This window comes from Podarcis filfolensis, assembly GCF_964270895.1.
Source record: "Podarcis filfolensis genome assembly, chromosome: 18".
Classification (NCBI taxonomy): domain Eukaryota; kingdom Metazoa; phylum Chordata; class Lepidosauria; order Squamata; family Lacertidae; genus Podarcis; species Podarcis filfolensis.
This window is the reverse complement of record NC_139622.1, coordinates 1,369,649-1,390,480: the sequence shown is the minus strand read 5'-3', so window position 1 is coordinate 1,390,480 and position 20,832 is coordinate 1,369,649. Positions and strand designations below refer to the sequence as shown.

At 48.2% G+C, this 20,832-nt stretch overlaps 1 protein-coding gene across 1 annotated transcript; it reads left to right on the top strand.

The window, feature by feature from the left end:
• The first annotated feature begins 8,253 nt into the window (after positions 1-8,253).
• On the top strand, positions 8,254-11,396 carry GADD45B (growth arrest and DNA damage inducible beta). Its single transcript, XM_083594983.1, has 4 exons — positions 8,254-8,583; positions 8,697-8,798; positions 9,425-9,641; positions 10,700-11,396. Exons 1-4 carry the CDS (start codon positions 8,540-8,542, stop codon positions 10,811-10,813), a joined length of 477 nt encoding a protein of 158 aa, XP_083451109.1. The 5' UTR covers positions 8,254-8,539; the 3' UTR covers positions 10,814-11,396.
• Positions 11,397-20,832: the final 9,436 nt, after the last annotated feature.

The following is a 20,832-nucleotide window of genomic DNA, read 5'->3' as shown; positions in this document are numbered from 1 at the left end:
TAATGTTGACATTTTAATGTATTTTTGATCTTTGTTGGAAGCCGCCCAGATGGGTGGGGTACAAATAATAAATTATCATCATCATCTATTTAAAAAATGGAGAAAGTTTGTGTGCAATCCTTCCTCAGTTGTGGCGGGAGACAGGGACACTGACTGAGTCCAATCTTAATGGGACTCACAACCGCATACCCTCCAACATTTCCCTGATGGAAATGGGGACATCCTATTCCACAATAATAATAATGTAGTAATGTTCTTATTTATACCCTGCCCATCCGACTGGGTTTCCCCAGCCACTCTGGGTGACTTCCAACATATATAAAAACATAATAAAGCATCAAACATTAAAAAACTTCCCTATAAAACTTCCCTTTGCATAACTCCAGACCCTCCAATATTTCTCCAATGAAAATAGGGACGTCAGCCGCGTGCTCTTGAATCCCAGGAATTGCAGGGGGGGATTAATGCCTCCTGACCGCATGCAAAGTTTAATCCCTGAGCAGGTTAAACCTTGAAGGGGCGGCTGAGAGTCTGAGTAGCCGGAAAGGAGGGAGGAGGAAGAGTCACAGATTGCCTGGGCTTCATGTTGCTTTTCTCCCTAAAGTGCCCTGGTCTTTGGAGATGCCTTGAGGGCAAAGGTGGCTGGGGGAGTGGGTCAGAAGCTGGATTTCTCTCCATTCGGAAGGCTTCATAGAATCACAAAATTGTAGAGTTGGAAGGGACCTCAAGGGTCATCCAGTCCAACCCCTTGCAAGGCAGGAATCTCAGCTAAAGCATTCAGGGCAGATGGTCACCCAAGCTCTGCTTAAAAACCTCCAGGTAAGAAGAGCTCAGAAGCTCCCTTCATCCTGGCTCAGGTTGTCAGGGCAGTGGCAAGATGGCTGGCTGCCCATGGTGGTGTGTGCGAGTCCAGACTGAGGGCATGAGGCAAAAGGAAGGGCAGGCAGGTGACCGGTAGAGGGGGTGCTGCATGTACGAACACGAGCAGGGCTTGCTGGATCAGGTCCAAGGGGACCCATCTGGCCCAGCCTCCTGTTCTCACAGGGACCAAATGCCCCAAAGGACCAAGGAATGTGGATAGATTGCCTCTGGACCTGGAGGCTCCATAAGCGCCTGGCTGCTGGCAGTGTGATGCTGCAGCAAAAAGGTGAATACTGTGTGTCCAATTATGGCTGCCACAATTGAACCTGGAACATGTGAAGAGGAGGGTGACCTAGATGATCAAGGGTCTGGAAACCAGGTCTAAGAGGAACGGTTGAAGGAGCTGAGGAGAATGAAAGGAGGTAGCCATCTTCCAATATCTCCAGAGCTGCCATGTGGAAGAGGAAGCAAGCTTGTTTTATCCTGCTTTGAAGGGCAGGACTCAAACCCATGGCTTCAAGTGACAAGAAAGGAGATGCTGACTAAACATTCGAAAAAGCTTTCTCAATTTATGAGCTGTTTGACAGTGGAATGGGTCCCTCGGGAGGTTGTGGGTTCTCCTTCCTTTCCTTGGAGGTTTTTGAGCAGAGGTTGGATAGGCATCTGTCATGGATGCTTGAGCTGAGATTCTTGCATTGTAGGGGGTTGGACTGGATGACCCTCAGGGTCCCTTCTAGCTCTTCGATTCTACGAAAAACAGGATACTGAGATTGTGTATGCATGCACACACTGCACATTCAAAGCAGACGCTAGCTCCCAAGAATCCCAGCAACTTATTACCACACCACAACCTTCTGCAAAGTCCGTGGAAATCTAGAGCCAAAATATACGCTCACCAAGACTATGTCTACCTGAAGCCCAGATGTGGCAGAGAGAGGGCAATGGAGACTTGCTTTGATTTAAATTTTATGTGGATTTTTTATGGGGTGATGTCTCTCACTAGGACATGGATTCACTGTCGCCTTATTGTTAGACCAATAGATATATTTCCAGAAATAGCTGCAATTCCTGCATTGCATGGGGTTGGACTAGATGGCCCTTGGAGATCCCTTCCAACTCTACAATCCTAAGATTCTATGTTTTTTTAAATATGGATTTTTTTAAAGCCATTGATGTCTTTACTCTGAAGTCACTTCAAGAGATCACACAGGAAGCAATTCACAAATGGAATCAGATTAACAGCGCTTCTTTTTTTAAGAACAGCAACTTAAGCAATTTAAACTGATTTATTAATGAACAAACATGGGCTGTTCAAACACACCAGGCATGTATTGTACATTTGAAATGGTTTGGCTGAAAGAAGCCAAGAGAGCAGAGTCGGGCCTCCCTGATTCAAATGCCATGCGCAAACACTTTGCCAAGACATTTGTTTGGTTCTGTTTGAAGGAACTGACATCCTGCTTCTCAGAGAGAAAATCCTCAGAATTTCCCCTTTCCATATATATATATGTGTGTGTGTGTGTAACAACATTAACTCAAGGGCAGTTACAGGTGCTGCTTTTTATTAAACTACAGCAATACAGCTGCATCTTCAGAGGGCGCAGGACCTGGATCCTCCCCATCCACAGGTGAGGATGCTGGGGCCGTTGCTGTGGCAACCAGCATCTTCACTCCACAGGGGAGCCTTGCCCTGTCTCTGGTTGCCATAGCAACCGGGGAGATGAGCATCATCTGAGCCAGAACAGTGGCAGTGAAGGACAGAGAGGGCAACCGTTGCTTCTCTTTCTGGGAGGTGCGAGTAGCACCAGGTCACAGTCTGTTCGCAAGGGCAACCCAGGCCAGGAGCGGGTAAAGGGCTTTTGCGCTCGGATCCTGTTAGTGGCTTTCCCTGTGGGGCATGTGGGGATCCTGGCCTGATGCAGCAGCCGGGCTCTTTCTTGCGTTCTTATGGAACCTCCAGGTCCAGAGGCAGTCTATCTGGACCCCCTTGGTTTTCATTGATCTATGCGGGGGGGGGGGTGTCTCTGTTTGGCTGCTTGGTTCTTTGGATTGCCCTGGCCAAGAGAAAAAAACTAGCTGGTTCAATTAACAACAACAACCACAGCAACTGCCTGGCTTTAATAATTATTTTGACTGTGTGATGTATTTTATTCTGTCCCCTGCATTTCGTTTTTTCATAGAATTATAGAACGAGTTGGAAGGGACCCTAGTGGTCATCTAGTCCAACCCCCTGAAATGCAGGAACCTCAACTAAAGCATCCATTTGCACTCATGTTCGTTTGTATATCAAGTAGATTCTGCTTGAAATACGTTGCAGGTTGCAAATGGGGCCACTATTATAGGTGCATGTTAAATCTTGCTCCATCGGAGGAAACCATTTGCTGCTAGAGACTCTCGTGAGCTTGTAATGCCAATTTTAGACAGCAGGGGGCAGCAGCCGGCTATTTTTCCAGCCTTTGGGCGCTTGGGAAGAATCTTCCCATGGAGATCTTGAAGGTTCCCTCAGTTCCCCAGTAATCAATCTTCAGCAAATCCGAGCATAAGGAGCCCGAAGAGCCTGGAGCAGCTGGGTCAGGTCAAGGGGGGTCCAGCTCCCTCTTCTCACAGGGGCCGGCAAATGCCAGAATGGCATCCAGAATTGCAGGCTGGACTGCTGTCTTGCCTCACAGACTGGATGAGAGCCAACAAACTGAAGCTCAATCCAGATAAGATGGAGGGGCTGTTAGTGGGGGGGTTCCCTAGACCAGATGGGCAGGAGATTGCCTCCTCTGGATGGGGTACACTTCCTCTGAAGGAGCAGGTTCATAGCTTGGGGGTCCTCCTAGATCCTTTGCTGTCGCTCGAGGCTCAGGTGGCCTCAGTGGCCCACAGTGCCTTCCATCAGCTTCGGCTGGTGGCCCAGCTACACTCCTATCCGGACAGAGAGAGCCTGCTATTGTCTATGCTCTGGCAACCTCAAGGTTAGACTACTGCAGTGCATTATACATAGGGCTTCCTCTGAAGACGGTTCGAAAACTTCAGCTGGTGCAGAATTCATCAGCCAGGTTGCTGACTGGGACAAGACTGTTTGAGCCTATTACACTGATCCTGGTCCAACTGCACTGGCTGCCCAATTCAAAGTGCTGTTTTTGGCCTCTGAAGCCTTAAAAGGCTCAAGACTGCATTACCTCAAGGACCGTCTCTCCCTGTATAAACCGACGCAGACACTGAGATCATCTTCTGAGGCCCTTCTTCATGTGCCTCCTCCATGAGAGGTCCAGAGGGTGGCACATGAGAACGGGGCCTTTTCTATGGTGGCTCCCTGTTCGTGGAACACTCTCCCCTAGGCACCAGCTGAAATGATTCCTCTTCTTCCAGTTCTTTTGCTGATTAACATCCAGTGCCTTTTTAAAATGTGTAGGGGGGGGATTATTGGTTGTTCTTGTTTTATTGTTTTTGTAGTTTTTTTTGACGTGCTTTCGAACTGCTAGGTTGGCAGGAGCTGGGACCAAGCAATGGGAGCTCACCCTGTTGCGGGGATTCGAACTGCTGACCTTCTGATCAGCAAGCCCAAGGCTCTGTGGTTTAGACCACAGCGCCACCCGCGTCCCACAATTATATTATATATAATTATAATTATAATTATAATTATAATTTTATATATATATATATATATATATATATATATATATATATATATGTATATGTATGTATGTATTGCGGCACAATTCCTGGCAGGAACCCAGCCTGGTCAGCATATAGCAGCTGCACTCAGAGATATGCACTGCTTGCCAATTTGCCAAGTTCAAGGCACGGTTAGTAACACCATAACAGTTGGTGACCCATCTGGCCATTAATTCAGTTCAGATTATTATTGTTATTAATATATACATTTAGTTGTCTCAAATCAGATTGCGACTAGAAGTTTAAGAGAATAAAACATTATTTACTAAATGTGCTCATTATGCAGTATTATAACAAGGACAAAAGGCTTCTCCAACGGTGGGAATCTCAAGCATTCTCAAGAGACTAGTCCTTATTGACTAGGGAAGCCAAGATGATCCAGGGTCTGGAAACCAAGCCCTACGAGGAACAGTTGAAGGAGTTGTTTAGCCTGGAAAAGAGGAGACTGAGAGCCATCTTCAAACATCTCAAGGGATGCCATGTGGAAAAGGAAACAAGCTTGTTCTCTCATGCTCTGGAGGGTAGGACTCGAACCCATGGCTTCAAGTGACAAGAAAGGAGATTCTGACTAAACAACAGGAAGAACTTTCTGACAGCAAGAGCTGATCGACAGTGGCATGGTCTCCCTGGGAAGCTTCAGGACTCTTCTTCCTTGGAGGTTTTTAAGCACAGGTTGGATGGCATCTGTCCTGGATGCTTTAGCTGAGATTCCTGCACCCCAGGGGGTTGGACTGGATGACCCACAATTCTCTCATTCTGTGCTGCTGGAAGAGGGTGGCAGAAGGAGGAATTATTAATTTGCCTCCTGGCAGTGGGTGCTGCTCCTGCACTTGGCCACCAGAGGGCGGGCTCGCTCCTCTGGAGTTTGCTGGGTGCCTGTGAGTGCACAACAAAACTGCTCTCTGGTCCCCATCATGTGCACGGCTGATCCTCGCGACCCCCAGTCATCGTACCCACCCCAAAATTGTCCCCATAAATAAATACATACTGCAAATCCGCTTAATTAAATTTGTTCAATTTAATATCATTTGCATGTCTAGTTAGCTTCCTTGCTGAGTCGGGGTTGCAACCACTTTGTCCTCCCAACCCCCCTGTGAGGCAGGTCAGGCGAGGAAATAATAACTGGTCATTCAATGAACAATGTGGCAGGAGGGATTTGAACCCAGAGCCCACTGCTAGGCTGTCACTCTAACCATACTGCTTCTCACTTGCCTTAATTTAAATTATTTTTAAGTTGCAACCTCAGATATGTAAATAGGTCATAAAATCTGTGAAAGAGATCAGAGAGATCAACTTCTCTATTTTGTGTGACCCTAGAACTTTCGGGGGCGAGTTAGACAATTATGCGGAGTGGCAGCAGGTTCAAAGTGCACAATGTCTTTGGGCAGGTATAAATAATAACATTATCATTATTATTAATAATAAGCCACCTACAACAAATGTATGGAACTCACTGCCACAAGATGTGTGGCTACCAGTTTTTAGGTGGTTTTACATCAGGGGGGCCTTAAGGCAAATCCATGGTGGGAGAGGGAGAATCCCGCCAGCAGCCCTTAGTCACCAGAGCCCCCAGGCTCAGGGAGAGTCAACAGACCAGCAGCGCTTCGTCTTGTGGGCTCCCTGGAGATGCCAGATGGTTCTTGGCCTGTTCTGTTCCTGGAGCAAGCCTTACTCTTTGAGCAATCCTCCAGCTCCAGGAGCAATCTACCTTGCCATGTTGACTGGAGAGGTTGTTTTCCTCCTGACCTTTGGAACTCCCTGCCTATTGACATCAGGCAGACTCATTCACTGGACTCTTTTTGGTGCCTGCTAAAAGCACCTTTGCCCACTGGTTCAGAAAGCTGATGCATGTTTTAATCTGCTTTTCCTCTTCTGTTGCTTAACTTATAATTGCTGCCTTAATAAGTCTATTTCCTTCAGTTTCTAGAATGGTAGTCGGAAGGGACCCTGAAGGTCATCCAGTCCAACCCCCTGCAATGTGCAACGTGAGGATCGAACCCCAAACCCTCAGATTGAGTCTCATGCTCTTTTGACTGAGTGGTCCAGTTTACTAATTCTTCTTATTAATAATTTTATGGTTTTGTCTTTCCTGTAAACTACTTTGAGGTATGTTTTTATTTTTTGCAGTGCATAAATTTCATGAAATAAAGAAATAGAGGTCTCTGGGGGGGTGGGGGGGTCGTCTGAGCGTCCCCTGCTGGAGACAGGGAGGTGGGTTGGGTGGGTCTGATCCCGGCCGGTCCTGGTTTCTCCTTCTCCATCACATCTCCTCTTGCTCATAGACATAATTCACTCTCGAAACAGCACTTTTTGTCCCCATCCGAACCGGGCTGGGTTTGCTGAGTCGGGGCTGAGTCATCTCTCCTGCGCGGCGCGGTTGTAAAACCGGATCCTCTCTGGGTGCAAGCGGGGTCAAGCCGCGTGCCAGACCGATGGCTGACCCGTCACCCACTTTGGCAGGGGTCCGACTCGCCGCGGAGGGGCCCCAACCCTCCGCCAAAAAAGGAGAGAAGAGCTCTGCGCCTTTATTTCCTGAGTCGGGGAGTTGCACAGATCCTGCGTCTCGCCAGCTCGGTCGGGAGCGCGTTTGCTCCGGAGCAAAACTGACACTGTGGGATTTTGCAATTAGTGAAACCAGTGAAATTACTAGGGCGTTTGTCTGTTTTTAAGGGTGGTGGGGGAGGTCAGAGAGAGAGAAAGAGAGAGAGAGAATGGGGTTTTGAAGAAAAAGGTGCAATTTACAAAGTGCAGGAATGGACTTCAGGCCTGGGGGGGCGCGAGGGGGGGGTTGTATTAGGGAGAGGTTTTTTGAGGGGTGGATGGAGCTCGCAAGCTGCATGCGTGGCTTTTCTCCCCACACACCCGAGAAAAAATGTGCAAGCTCCAGCGAGTGAGTCAGAGGAGTGTGAAACCACGAGTGATATTTGCACAGCCCACGCCACGCGCCAGCCCACGCCACGCGCCCGGCTGCTCCTCCTTGCATAGTGGGGAGGGGGGCACAGCGCCCCGACTAGCCCACTACCCTCATCAAAGCCCACTTTTATTTTCGCTCTCTCCGTTGCCTGCAAACACGTCTCTTTTATTTGAGTGCAACAGGTTTGCATTTTTTTTAAAAAAAAATCCCAATGATTTTGAAGAAAGAAAAGCAACCCCAACGGTTTTGTAGGGAAAGCCTATCCGTGCATGCTGATCCAACCGCCTTGCGTAATTTATTTTTGCAATTACTATAAATTTGGCGCTGTGTGTTGCATTGCCTTGCATTGCTTCTTTTTACGCGATTGCTGCTGTTCTTATTAATTCCTATTTCGCCCTGGCTCCGATTGCAACGTTTCGGGGAAATTCTGCAAAACAGGGACGCGCAGCCAGAAAGCTCCCCATTGCGCCCGGCCCTGTTTTCTGTGGAAATCTTCTCCTAAGCAGGAACTGCTGCTGCTGCTGCTGGGAAAAATAAACCGAAACTCGCTTCTTCTTTTTTAAGGGGGGGTGGAAAAGAAAAAACAAACACGCAATTCTTTGAAGCAGCAAAAAACAGACGCGCAAGAGCAAAGCGCCTCCTTCGGACTTTTCCTAGTTGCAACATTTCTCCTCCCCCACGTGGTGGCTCCTGCGCGCCTCCGCCAATCCGGGGGCTCCCGGAGCCGCCTTTGTGGCTCGAGAGCCAATCAGAAGGAGGAAAGGACCAATTCGAGCCCCGCCCCTCCTGGGGAGGTTATAAAAAGCGCCGTCAGCCGCTCTGGCCGAGTCAGAATCCGATCCGCCGCCGAAGCAGCGTCTGCGCTGGACTGGATCTTAATTTCTCTTTTTGTGCATTGTTATTTTTCCTCCACCACTTTGGAAATCGCCTTGTCCTTCCGCTGGGATTTATTCGCAGGACCTTCTGGATTTTCTGGCTTGTGGGGAAACGTTGCTTTGCTGGAAGAAAGGAAGGAAAGGAAGAAAAAACCCACCAATTTTTCTGGCATTACCTGGACTGGTTTTTTCCCCCTTTTGCGCCACTGTGGATTATAATTGCAACATGACTCTGGAAGAGCTGGTGTCTTGCGATAACACGGAAAACAAGTAAGTTTGTGTCTGGGGGGCGGGGGGGGGAGTGGAGTGGGAGTTTCTGCTCTGGATTTTTTTGCTCCTGGTGCCAAAATCTCATTTGTTCTCTCCCTTCTTCTCCCCAAAAGGATGAAGTCAGTAAGTGAAGCTGTGGAGCAGCTCCTGGTGGCCGCCCAGAGGCAAGGGGCCTTGACAGTTGGGGTCTACGAGTCTGCCAAACTCATGAATGTGTAAGTCATTTTTTTATTGCATTTTTTCTGGCTCCAGTAAGTGACTCTTGTGGTTTGTGTGTGTGTTTCAAAAGCAAGGCTTTGTCTGTGCCGCCAGTTTAGTTCAAATTCACAGGGCGTGCGAATCGTTGCTTTTTGAAACATACAAGCAACTATATTCATTTATTTTCAGAAATGGATAAATGACGTTGCAAGGGGGGGGGAGGCAACTTTGATTTGCATCTAGGAAAGCCAAACCTTGCAACAATAAAAAAGTAAAAAACAGAAAACAAAAAGTAACTTACTTATAATATGTAACTATAGAAATAGATGGAAACAGGTAACTTTTAATATATACACTTTTGTAACTAAAAAATAAAGCATGTAGCTTTTTAATGGGCAACTAAAATGCACATCTTCTTAATAGGTAGCTAAGATTGTGTAGCTTTTTAATAAGTAGCTAAAATAAAATATGTAACATTTTAATAGGTAGATAAAATAGAGTGTGTAACTTTTTAATAGGGGGCTAAAATGAAGCCAAATTTGCAAATGGGCTAAAGGGAGCGGTGGAGGCAGGGAACGGCCCTGGTTTGGGGCTTGGGCTAGAAAGACGCGCCCTTAACTCTCCTGCCCCTTCCTCTCCCCAGGGACCCGGACAGCGTGGTCCTCTGCCTGCTCGCCATCGATGAAGAAGACGAGGATGACATTGCCCTGCAGATCCACTTCACGCTCATCCAGGCCTTTTGCTGTGACAACGACATCAACATCCTGCGCGTGTCCGGCATGGAGCGGCTGGCGGCCGTGCTGGGAGACGGCTCCCAGGACACCGCGGAGCCACAGGACCTGCATTGCATCCTGGTGACGGTGAGTTGAGCTGGCAGCGCCCACGTGGCCCTGGCATGCCTGAGTTTTCCTGGGACAGCGCCAGGAGAGAAGCCTCACCAGCTGCACATGCGGGACTCTCCTGGTCGGGAAATGGGGAGGGTGCAGGCCGGCCGGGCACAAGGAGCATCGGGATCAATGGAGTGCCCCTCCGGGGGTGAAGCCAAACTGCTGCGTTAGCACCACCAAAGTGACCCTCTGGGGCACAAGCCTGGGCAGTGTTTCTGGTGGTCCACAAGCAGGGGGAAATGCCCAGCCTGCAAGCCTTAGCCTTGCTACAGCGGGGGAGAGATGGGTGCTTTCATGCTGCATCCTGCAGTTTAATAGTGTTTTGTTTCTTAAAAAGAGAAGTTCTGGAGGTGGACAAATGTGAGGGTCAGCTTTTGGGGAGGTCGGCCGTCATGTATGGCCCTTGGGAGGCCCTTCCTACTATGGGAAGGGGGCATATCACCCCAACATGTCTAGGGGGGAAGGGATAGTCTGTTGTCTCAGCGCCATTTGGGAAACTGACAAGCTCCCCTGACTGGCCCAGATCGGAATGTCCTTCCTCCTCCAGGGAGGGGAGGAATTCCTGAAATGTCATTTTTGCTCCTGTGTGTGTGTGTGTGTGTGTGTGTGAGAGAGAGAGAGAGAGAGAGAGAGAGCGCGCACATGCACAGTTTAGCCCAGCCAGATGTGAGCCGTGTAAACAGCGCTTCCTGAGCTGCCTTCTGGATTGCAAGATGGGGGCAGAATGCTTTTCTTATTATCTATTTGCCATGTTTATATGCCCTCCAAGAAGATACAGGCCCCTCAAGGTGCCATATGCAGTTCTCCTCCACTCCCTTGCTCAGTCCCCACAACACCCCTGTGAAGTACCAGTAGGCTAGGCAGAGAGGTATAGTAACGCCCCCCCCCCGAGCTCACCCCCTGAGCTTCATGGCCAAATGCAGGGATTTGAACCCTGGTCTCTCCTGGGTCCTTGTATTCTGACATTCTGAAAAGGATCTTGTTTTTGCAGCTGGAGGTTTCATGTGTCTTCCCTCCCCGCTCTCCCACAGAACCCGCACACGGATTCCTGGAAGACCCAGGGCCTGGCAGAGGTTGCCAGCTACTGCGAAGAGAGCCGCTGCAACAACGAGTGGGTGCCCTATGTCACCCTCCAGGCTCGCTGAGCCGCCCCACGATGCCAGCTTGCCAACTGGGAAAAATAAACCGAGAAGGGAAGAGAAAGCGTTCTCTTTTGTTGTTGTTGTTAAGAAAAAAACTAACCGAAACCACGACTGGCCGCCCCAGCAGAAGCAGAGTGGTGGGTGGTGAGTCAGAGAGAAGAGGCGATGGCTCGGAGGAGGAGGAGGCTGCCTGGTGACCTGCTGACTTGCAAGCTCCTGCGTCAGCTGACTGCTCAGCAGGAGGAGGAAGAGGAAGAGGAGGGCCGCGCCTTCCTTTGTGCTGCCGGGAAAGGGATCTGCTGCCTTGGGGAGGATTGCACAGATGCCCTCTTGCCGAGAGAAAGGCAGACGGAAGCAGAATCCTCAGCGTCTGCGGGACAGCTTTACAAAAAAAAGACAGTTTGCAAATGAACTCCTTTTTTAAAAAATTAAAAAATGAACTGGATGCAGAGAAGTTCTAATTTATCTATTTAAGAGAAAAAACACGCAAAATGACTTTTTTGCACTGAGAGAGAATCAAATACATCTATATATTCTTATATCTGATTTTAAAAGCTGCAATAAAAAAATTTGTTACCTTCTGAAAGCGAAGCGTGACCTGTGTTTCTTGAATCTGCCATCTCGTTTGCCAAACTGGTGCTGTGCCCAGAGGCTTTTTTGAGCTGCAGGAGTGGGGGGTGTTTGCAGCCTTGGAGCACACCAGCTTTGCAAAGGCAGACTTTTTTCCATCGAGTTGGGAGGGACCCCTGAGGGTCATCTTGCCCAACCCCCAGCAATGCAGTCAGGGACGTGAGGTCATTGCCCTGCAAACAGCTGGTCACCTGAATTCTTTGTGGTTGAACAAAAGACTTCAAAGTAATGCATTGATTGATTGATTGATGTTTGACTTATTATATTTTTTAATGCCACTTTTCATTCAAATGAGTTGCAGAGTGGCTTACGAACAATGAATAACAATGAAAGAACATAATAGAAATACAGCATAAATCAAATGGAATCATATAGAATAATTAACAAATCTTCACTGAAAAAATCGCAATCTATAAAACACAGTTAACAAAGCAACAATGGAAAAATAAGCTAAGAATCACAATTACTCATTTAGCATTGAGGAATACACTATGTAGGAACTGTCCAATTTCTCCAGCAAGGCCTGCAAGTCCCTCCTCTTTATTGAAAGCCCTTTGGTGGGTTAAATACTTTGCAGCTCTAAAATGGTTTTGCCCGAGATCAAAGCTATTGGATCATACTTGATCTCACACCATTTGGTGCTCATGAAACAAAGAGTCCTTATAGCAGTTCCAAAGCCTCTTTAGAGGAATGTTATTTTTAAAATAGAAAATCTGGGGGTGATCTCTGCAAAACAAAATTCTAAGGATTGCTGGGAGAGGGAGTTGTAACCTGCTGAAGCAACTCACTTGTGTCAGGTATTTGGAGTCAGTTACAAATGGCCAAATAAAGCAGCATCGCCTCCTCTTCTTGCCTTAACCTGCCCCCAAATGCTGTGGTTTGCAGGGAGCAGAAGTCAAGAAGGGGAGCCCCTGATGCCGGGAGAGCAAACTTATTAATAATTGCATTTATAGCCCAGCTTCTCTTTATTCCGGAGAGCTCATTTAATCCCACGACCCTGTGAGGTAGGCCAGGCCAAGAGACAGTGAGCTGCCCCAAAGGTCAAGCTTCACAGCCAAACAGGAATTTGAACCCAAATCCTAGCCTGACCCTCTAACCACTACACAGCGCTGCCTTTCAAACTGCCTCACTGACTCCACCACAGTTAGCGCTTTCTGAAAAATCTGCCAGTGTCTCAATGGCCAACGCCCAGGCTTGTTCCTCGGTCACAAGTGTGCAAAATCCGCATTCTGAGCTGGTCACCCGGCCTGGGAGGGGGGTGGCTGGAATTTATAAAAATTGCTCTGACTTCACAAGAGCCCTGTGACCATCATTCCTGTTTCACAGAAGAGCAACGGGGGTTTCCCAGCCCTGTGACTCGCTGGTGGCAGGTGGTCTCTGACACCAAGTAACTGAGCAAAAATGCATAAATCTGAGTCAGGTATCCACTGGAAATGGAAAGAAGTCAAAGGTACTTTTTACTATACGTGGTGGACATTTCGAGTGGCTAAGGGTTTGGGGGAGATGGTTTACAATGAGGTAAAGAAAATATTTAAGGCAACTCTTCAAAAAACCCCCAGAAGTCAGTCCATTACGGATAACTGAGATGAATATTCCAAAAAGGCAGACAAGCTTATTTCTATATGCAGCGACGGCAGTGAGGGTATTATGTATGCAAAAATGGCAAGAGGAGGCGACACCTTCCAAAGGAGAGGGGCAGATAAAATGGACAGAATATGACGAACTATAAAAATTAGAGATCAAGAAGAGGCAGATTTTAGGGAGGATTGGAAAGCTTTTGTACAAGAACTGCAAGCTTAGAACCTTAGAATTGTATTTGATATTCTTTATTAAAAAATAAAAAGTACAAAAGTACAAGTGCACAGAGCAAGATAAGACACAAAAATGAAGAAACTAGAGATAGTACTCATGTAGAAAACTAAACAGAACAGAACAACGACAATATTGTGTACATTGCAAAAATAAAAAGCATTTTTATTGTAATTAACCAGACCTTAACCTAACATGGTATTTATAAAAATGAATTCCAAATATTGTCAAATTTGTCCATGACAAGTCTATGTTTGTGTCTGCAACTTGTTCATGTGTAGCAAGTTTGTACTACTACTACTAATAATAATAATAATTTTATCATTTATATGCTGCCCATCTGACTGGGTTGCCCAGGCAACTCTGGGAGGCTCCCAACAAAATATTAAAAGCACAATAAAACATCAACCATGAAAAACTTCCCTGAAAATATCCAATCCAATTGTTAAAGGGAGTCGCGTTTGCCCTTAATACAGCAAAAAGACAGATACTGGTGACCTGGAAAAATAGAATCATAGACTTGTAGAGCTGAAAGGGACCCCCAAAGGTCATCTTGTCCAACCCCCGCAAGGCAGGAATGGCAGACACAGAATCCCTGCCGGATGCCCATTCCACCTCTGTTTAAAAACCTCCAGCGAAGGAGAGTCCACCCCCACCAGAAGGCTGTGTTTGCAACAAGATGCAGGAAACCTGCATTGCAGAGGCTTTGGCAAGCTGACCCTCAGAGTCCCTTCCCACACTGCAGTTCTGTGATCTTGTAACCCATGAAATCCATGCCGGCCAGAGAACAGTCCTTATTGCTTTATGATGCTGCAAAGACTCTCTTGTTGCCGTTGCAGCAAAACACTTAACCAAGTGGTGGTGTTTTCCTTGTAAACTCTTTTCCACAAGCCACTAGCCCTCAAGATGGCTTAGAAGGAGAGGCCTGGCAGCATCTCAAGAGGCAGGAGTTCCCTCAATCCAGAGAGAAGTCTTAGCAATCAGCAAAGGCTTTTGCCCCTCCTTAAGAAACCACAGGAGAGAGGATTATGTAAAGAAGATGCACCCCAATATGCAAAAGAAATAAACATTTGCATACTTATTCTCTCCCATCCACTTCTCAGGCTCTCCTCTTTCAAGCTTGTCTCTGCAGATTCCAACACGGCAGAAAGTTTTTGCTGCAAGGTGGATTTTTTTTCCTTTTTCTGCCTTTCTCTTTCAAAACCCCCTTTAAAAATATATATTTTCTATTAGATTATTTCAAATGCAAAGCAACAAGGTAAAATAACCCAGAAGCAAGGCCAAATTTCCGAACCCTTCCTCAGACTGTGAATTCGGGGGGGCGGGGGCTTGCTCAGTGTGCGCCCAAAAAAGGAGTCACCGAAACATGGGTCTTTCCAGACGCAGCACCCTTGGGTGCTCACCCAGGCCGGAGGGTGTTCCCGCTGATCACGCAGTTTCTGGCTTTTCAGCGTCAGTTGGGGGATTTCTTTCCCCCTTTGCAATGCTGTTGTAGGTGGAAAGAGAGCGATAAAAAGCCACCTTTCGTTTCCCCTGAGTCGTGACACATTCACAAACACACGCAGCCTCCTCAACCGCAGGCCCAGCTCTCTCTGGCGTGTTTTCCTGTAAGGTGCAGATGAGATCTGGGCCGGCAACCGACACGTTGGGGGGCCCATGGCTCCCCACCCACTCCCCACCCACTGGGTGCCCAGGGTGGGGAAGCCCCTGGTGCAGGGGGAGTTTCTGAACTTTGAAGTCTGTTTTTGTTTTTTTTACTTGTTCCACTACTTAGCAGAGAAAGTGCAAAAGGATGGATGCAGTGGAGTGCTTGCTTAGCACGCAAAAGAGGGTTGGGCTAGATGGCCCCTGGGGACCTCACTCAGCTCTACAATTCTAGGATGCAATGGGTTTGGGGGTTTGGGAGAGGGGAAGGGCAGGTTCTGGAGCGGATGGGGGGGCGGGAATTAAGGGAAATGGTTGTCTAACTCTGCAAAAGGTGAACCTCAGTCAGGAAGGAGCCCCTGCAGAAAAGGCCCTTCCTCCTCAGATCAAGTTTACTCAGGAGTAAATCTCACTGGCTGAGGGTTGGGGGAGCGTCCAGGCTGAAGCCAGCTTTTTGCAAAAGTTGGAGCCTGTGAGCTGCTCCTGTTTGGCTCTGTACCACTAAGCGGAGACGACTTCACTGTCTGGTTGCTGTTAGAAGTGCAGGAGCACACAGGCTCCCTGGTCAGTAAGAAGCCTGCATTGCCTTTTGCAGCTCAAGTGACTTTGCATATTTCTCCCCCCCCCCCCAGTTTCGGATTTTGCAAAGGGCTCCACCCAGAAACACACGCACAGTTTCTACCCTTTGCAGAAAACTCAGAAGGCCACATTTTGCCCACACCAAAATTGGTGGCCTATCTTGGACCCACCTGGCTTCTGGTCCTGGCTGGCCTCCCTGCAGAAGTGGGAAACAGCCAGGGATTTCCCCCTGGAAGGAAGAGATTTCAAGCGCACAGAGGAAATAGGGCGAAGTTTAAGACATCAGAGAGGGAGAGGGAGCTATGCAAATACAGCCATCAGGCCAAAAAAAGCAAAGCCCTGACCTTCAGAAAGGCTCCAGTTTCTGAGGAGGCTGTTTGTCATGGCCAGATGGAGCCTCCACACCCAAGGAAGTCTATCTCTAAATGCCAGGTGCCAGGGATGGAACACACACTTCTCAAATGTTTAGCTCCTGGCATGTCCTTGCTCTGTCTGTACCTTTTGGGTCCTCCTCCTCCTCCTCCTTCTTCTCCTTCTCTCTCTCTCTCTCTCTCTCTCTCTCTCTCTCTCTCTCTCGTCTTAAATCTTCACTGTGTTACAGCTGGAAAGTTTAGAATGCTTTAGACTTGCGAAATGAGCATGTGCTGCAGCTCAGCTCTTGCAAAGCACAGCTTAGACTCCCCACACTCAATTTCAGTTGTGTTCATAGGCAGACACTATGCAATATGAAAATGATCTCTAGGCAAGGCCCCTTGGTCAATGGGAGCTCAGTTCTTGCACATCATGGCTTTGACTTTGTGGGAGGGTGGTTTGATCCTTCCTAGTAATCTGTCCGTGGAAAATTATGCAATGCAAAATTACATGCAGTTTAGATGAGCTCTTGCAAAGCACCGGGCGGCGGGGGGTGGAGTGGCTCAGCTCTTGCAATGCATGACTTTGGCCAACACGTGTGTGTTTGCACACTCATTCTCAATTCTGTTAGAATCATAGAATTGTAGAGCTGGAAGGGACCACAAGGGTCATCTAGCCCAACCCCCGGCAATGCAGGAATCTTCTTGCATTGGGTTTGGGGCTCGAACCCATGACCTTGAGATGATGGTTAACTAATTTTATTATTTATACACCAGCCATCTGACTGGGTTGCTCCAGCCACTCTGGGTGGTTCCCAACAAAATATTAAGAACACACTAAAACATCAAACATGAAAAACCTCCTGCTACAGGGCTGTCTTCCAAAAATCAAAGAGTTGCTTATTTCCTGGACATCTGAAGAGATTAAGAGTCTCATGCTCTCTCTAATAACATGCACCTGAGCTCTCAACTATGTTATAGCTGGAAAGTTTGCAACACTTTTTGACTTGCAAAATGAACATGGTCTGCAGCTCAGCTCTTGCAAAGCACAGCTTGGTGCAATGCACCAAGTGAAAGTGCCTGCATTTCGTCAATTTTAATTGTGCTATAGCCGGACACCATGAAATACTGTATTAAAAATGCAGTGCGCCCCATATCTCTTGGCAACGAGCTTTTGTTGATGGGGAGCTCAGCTCTTCCACATCACATAAGTAATAAATGGCTGTAAGTCACCACCAGTCTCCATGGGGTGTGTGGGGTTTAACCTTAATATTAATCTGACAGCAGTGCAAAATTAACAAGCACGGCACCCTGGTGCGATGGAGCAGCTCAGCTCTTGCACAGTGCAGCTTTGTCCAGGCTGAGTCCCTAACCAGCAGCCCTCGGTGCCCCGTGCTGCCCTGACCTAGATGGCTCTTACTCGGCCGGCTCTGCCCTCCGGGAGGGAGAGCAGCTTCTTGCCTCCTGGCCTCTTGACCAACCTCTCGCAAAGAGGCTGGTGACCTGGATCTGGTTTGCTCACACCCAGAGCTGGTTTCAATTACCTGAAGAGGCTTTTAGAGAACAGGCAGCACCTCACCCTTTGATTGCTCGTGAGGTGCCTGCCATAGTGACTCCCCGCTTTTCCAGGGTGCTCCCCACTATCTTGAAAGGGGGTTGGACTAGATGGCCCTGGGGGATCCCTTCCAATGTTACAATTATATGATTCTGCTTCTTTCCCCCTAAGAATCTTGGGAGCTGCAGTTTTCAAAGGTTCTGGGAGCTGGAGCTCTCTGAGGGACAAAACTACAGTTCCCAGAATCCTTTGGAGGGAAGAATGTGCATTCAATGGCTTTAAATGTTTGGTGTGTCTCCTAGTCGGGTAGCAACAACAAAACCTGCTAGCACATTTTCAGAGCTCAGCAGGTCAGGCAGGGTCTCAAATTGGATGGAAAACCAGAGGTTTGATTCCTGCATTGCAGGGGGTTGGACTAGATGACCCTCTGGGTTCCTTGCAACTCTAGGATTCTATAATTCCCTTTATCTGTACGCTGAATTTTCCTCAAAGGCCTCAGGGAGGTTTAGAACATAGGCTGCGTACACGCCATCCATTTAAAGCACATAAACCTCCTCTGAAGATTCCTGGGAACTGCAGTTTGTCAAGGGTGCTGGGAACTGTGGTTCTATGGTGAGCAAACTACAGTTCCCAGGGTTTTTTGGGGGGAAGCAATGCACTTTAATTGCATGTTGTGCACAGAACCTGTAATCAGCTTCCTTCCTTCCTCCTCAGCAGCTCATTATGTCTCCCTCACTTGAGGAACAATAATTTTGGGTTGCCTATGGCCACAGTCTACTCAAAAGTAGACCCACTGAAATTCAATGGCCTGAGCTAGTTGTGCATGCTCATTTCAGCAGGATGTAGTCCATAATACTGTTATCATGTGCAGCACAAGTAAGGTCTCGGAAAAAGTATCTTTGCCCCAAGATGCTTACAATCTAAAATTGGAGCGGGGACAGCAAGAGACAAGAGAGGAAGACAAGGGGGCATTTCCAGCTCTGTTATACGCTTAACAGTTTTCTTTTCGTCTGGATAACTTGATCCAAAAACGTCTATGGGGCTCCATTTGTTTGTTTGTTTATCCTTTATTTATTTTCCAGAATAATATTTAGGTTCTAAATAACAAAAAGTCCAGGTATTTGTCGTTTTTGAGTCAGAAGCAGCGATTGCACAGCTCGACAAATGCAATGCCTCGAGCAACCATAGAACCAATAACTACGGACCCCCCGCATCGGTTTGGACGCTTTTAATTAAGATTTCCCGAGTGAGGACCGGTAGCCAATTAAAATAATCTTCATTGGGAACTGAGCTGGGAAAAAGCAAACAAGGACACTAATCAAAAGGAGGTTCATTCTTTGTCCATTTGAAGAGATAAGCTTGGCAAAAGTGAGATACGCTTGGCAGGAGGTCAGCTGCCAGGTGCTGGGCTTTGGAAAGAAGCCAGATGCCAAGCAGTCCTGGCTGCAAGGCAGGAATTATTTGTCCGCCTCTGGGTTCCTTCCAGCTCTACAATTCTATGGTCTTTTGTGCTGCCTTGGGGGAAACAGATAGATAGATAGATACTGTAGATTTAAAAAAAACACCTGGTTCATAAGAAGAGACTCCTCTCCCCTGTGGAACCTCCCGAGACTTGAGCTAGGGAAGCTGAAGTCTGCAGTGCTTCCTGTCTCCAGGATACCCCTGCCTCCTTCATCCCTGTTATTCAGCTCCATCGGGAGGCATGCAGGAAATCCAGTCCGGCTTCCGCTAACATACTTTCACCTCCATCCTCACAGCCTTGAGGACTAGCTCCTTGCTTTTTAACAAGGCAATGAGTTTTGCTATGAGGGCCTCCAGTAGAGTCAAAGGTGGCCTTTTTGTGTGGGGTGTGTGTTATGTGTGTGTCAATGCAGAGACCTCCCATGACCCCTAAAAAAGGGGACCCCCCCCAGCCCCTGCACTCAGAGATGAAGCTACAAGATGCAACCATTCAGGGAGGGGGACCCCTCAGATCTCCCAAGGAGATTCCAGACTCCCCTCCCGAAACTTTGACTTTTAAAAATAAAATATAAAAAGCTGTGTGTGTGTTCATAATTTTACAAGTGTCTGTCATTTCGCCTCTTCCTCGCCATTTAAAGCAGGGTTTATATGAGATCTGAATAGATCTGCCAAGGGTCAGCCCCACAGAAGGCGCATTGCAGTAGTCCAGCCTGGAAGACCCTGGAGTCCAGTATTAACTGACATTATTCCCCTGCTGGATTTACAGGGTTTCTAACACACACAGAGAGAGAGCCATAAGCCCATTATGGGTCAGGTATTCACTTCCAGAAATAGCCTACGCCTCTCCCCAGTGCAAGTGGGGCACAGCCCCATGACACACTCCTCGCACTCGGCTCCTGGCAACAACAGCAGCAAGCCTGCTTTGATGAGGCCCACTTCCTGGAGGGTGGAGGGAAAACTGAGGCAGGCAGGGAGAGCTGGATACCTCCCCCCCCCCAGCACGTGGCCAGCACCAGGAGCAGGATCCTGGGAGAAGGAACCCAGGCGTCCTGCTGGAGCAGACACCTCCCTTTAATGAGCAGAGGTGAAAACAGAGCCTGCAAAACAGGAAGCGCCTCTGGCAGTTGCAGAGGGAGGAGGTGGCAGGAGCAGAAAGGAGGGGGAGGGCAGGACAGCTGCTCTGCTTGCAGAAGTCGCCCACTGAAGTCCTGAAGGTTTGCTGGCCGTCTCTGGGTTGGGAGGGACTGAATCTCCAGGAGGACAAGAGGCTGTTTATTCTGTATATGAAGAAGATTCTGCCTGCATCTTGCAAGACTCTGCCTGGCAGAGGTTGGCTGCAAATTATTGCAGGGACTCTTCCCTTCTTCCGCCTTGTGATGTCGGCAGATGCCTTACTCCCAGTACCATTTAGCTCAGTACTGATTCCACCATCTGGCAGCCACAGCTCTCCAGGGTCTCAGCCTCAGGGGATTCTCCCAGGCCTACCTGGAGACGCCCGCATAATTTCTGTGCAAAGCAGGCGTTCTGCTGTGGAACTATAACCCACCCCTTTTAAATGAAGTTAAGAATCCAGTCCTCATGGTTCTGAATGGGAAATGCCAACTGGGCACATTTAAAGCATGTCCTCCCCCCCTGAAATAATCATTGCTGGGAACAGTAGCTCTGTTTCCCAGGACTCTTTGGTTGGGCAGGGAATGTGTTTTGGGTGCATGGTGTGCACTCAGGCCACATGAAGCTGTATCAAGAGCAGTGTTTTGAGAAACTGCGGATAAGCCATGAGGGCAGCCGAGGACACGGCCCACTTTGTCCCTCCGTCATGTTCCTCCTTGCAGGCCTATTTATCAGCGTTGACTGTCTGGCCTCTTGGCGAGGCGCCTGACCTGCGCACGGTTCTTGGTGTTCCAGGAACGGCCTCTCCTTCCTCTCCCCTCCCTGCAAAGGGACAGTCCTCACCTTGTGCTCACCTGGGCCTTTGGGGGGGAGGGCAGGTGAGG

Bases quoted from the DNA above. Each gene is read 5' to 3' on its own strand.
- GADD45B (XM_083594983.1), top strand. From the start codon at position 8,540: ATGACTCTGGAAGAGCTGGTGTCTTGCGATAACACGGAAAACAA. The intron at 8,584-8,696 runs GTAAGTTTGTGT...TCTCCCCAAAAG, and splicing joins TGCGATAACACGGAAAACAA to GATGAAGTCAGTAAGTGAAG. The intron at 9,642-10,699 runs GTGAGTTGAGCT...GCTCTCCCACAG, and splicing joins TGCATTGCATCCTGGTGACG to AACCCGCACACGGATTCCTG.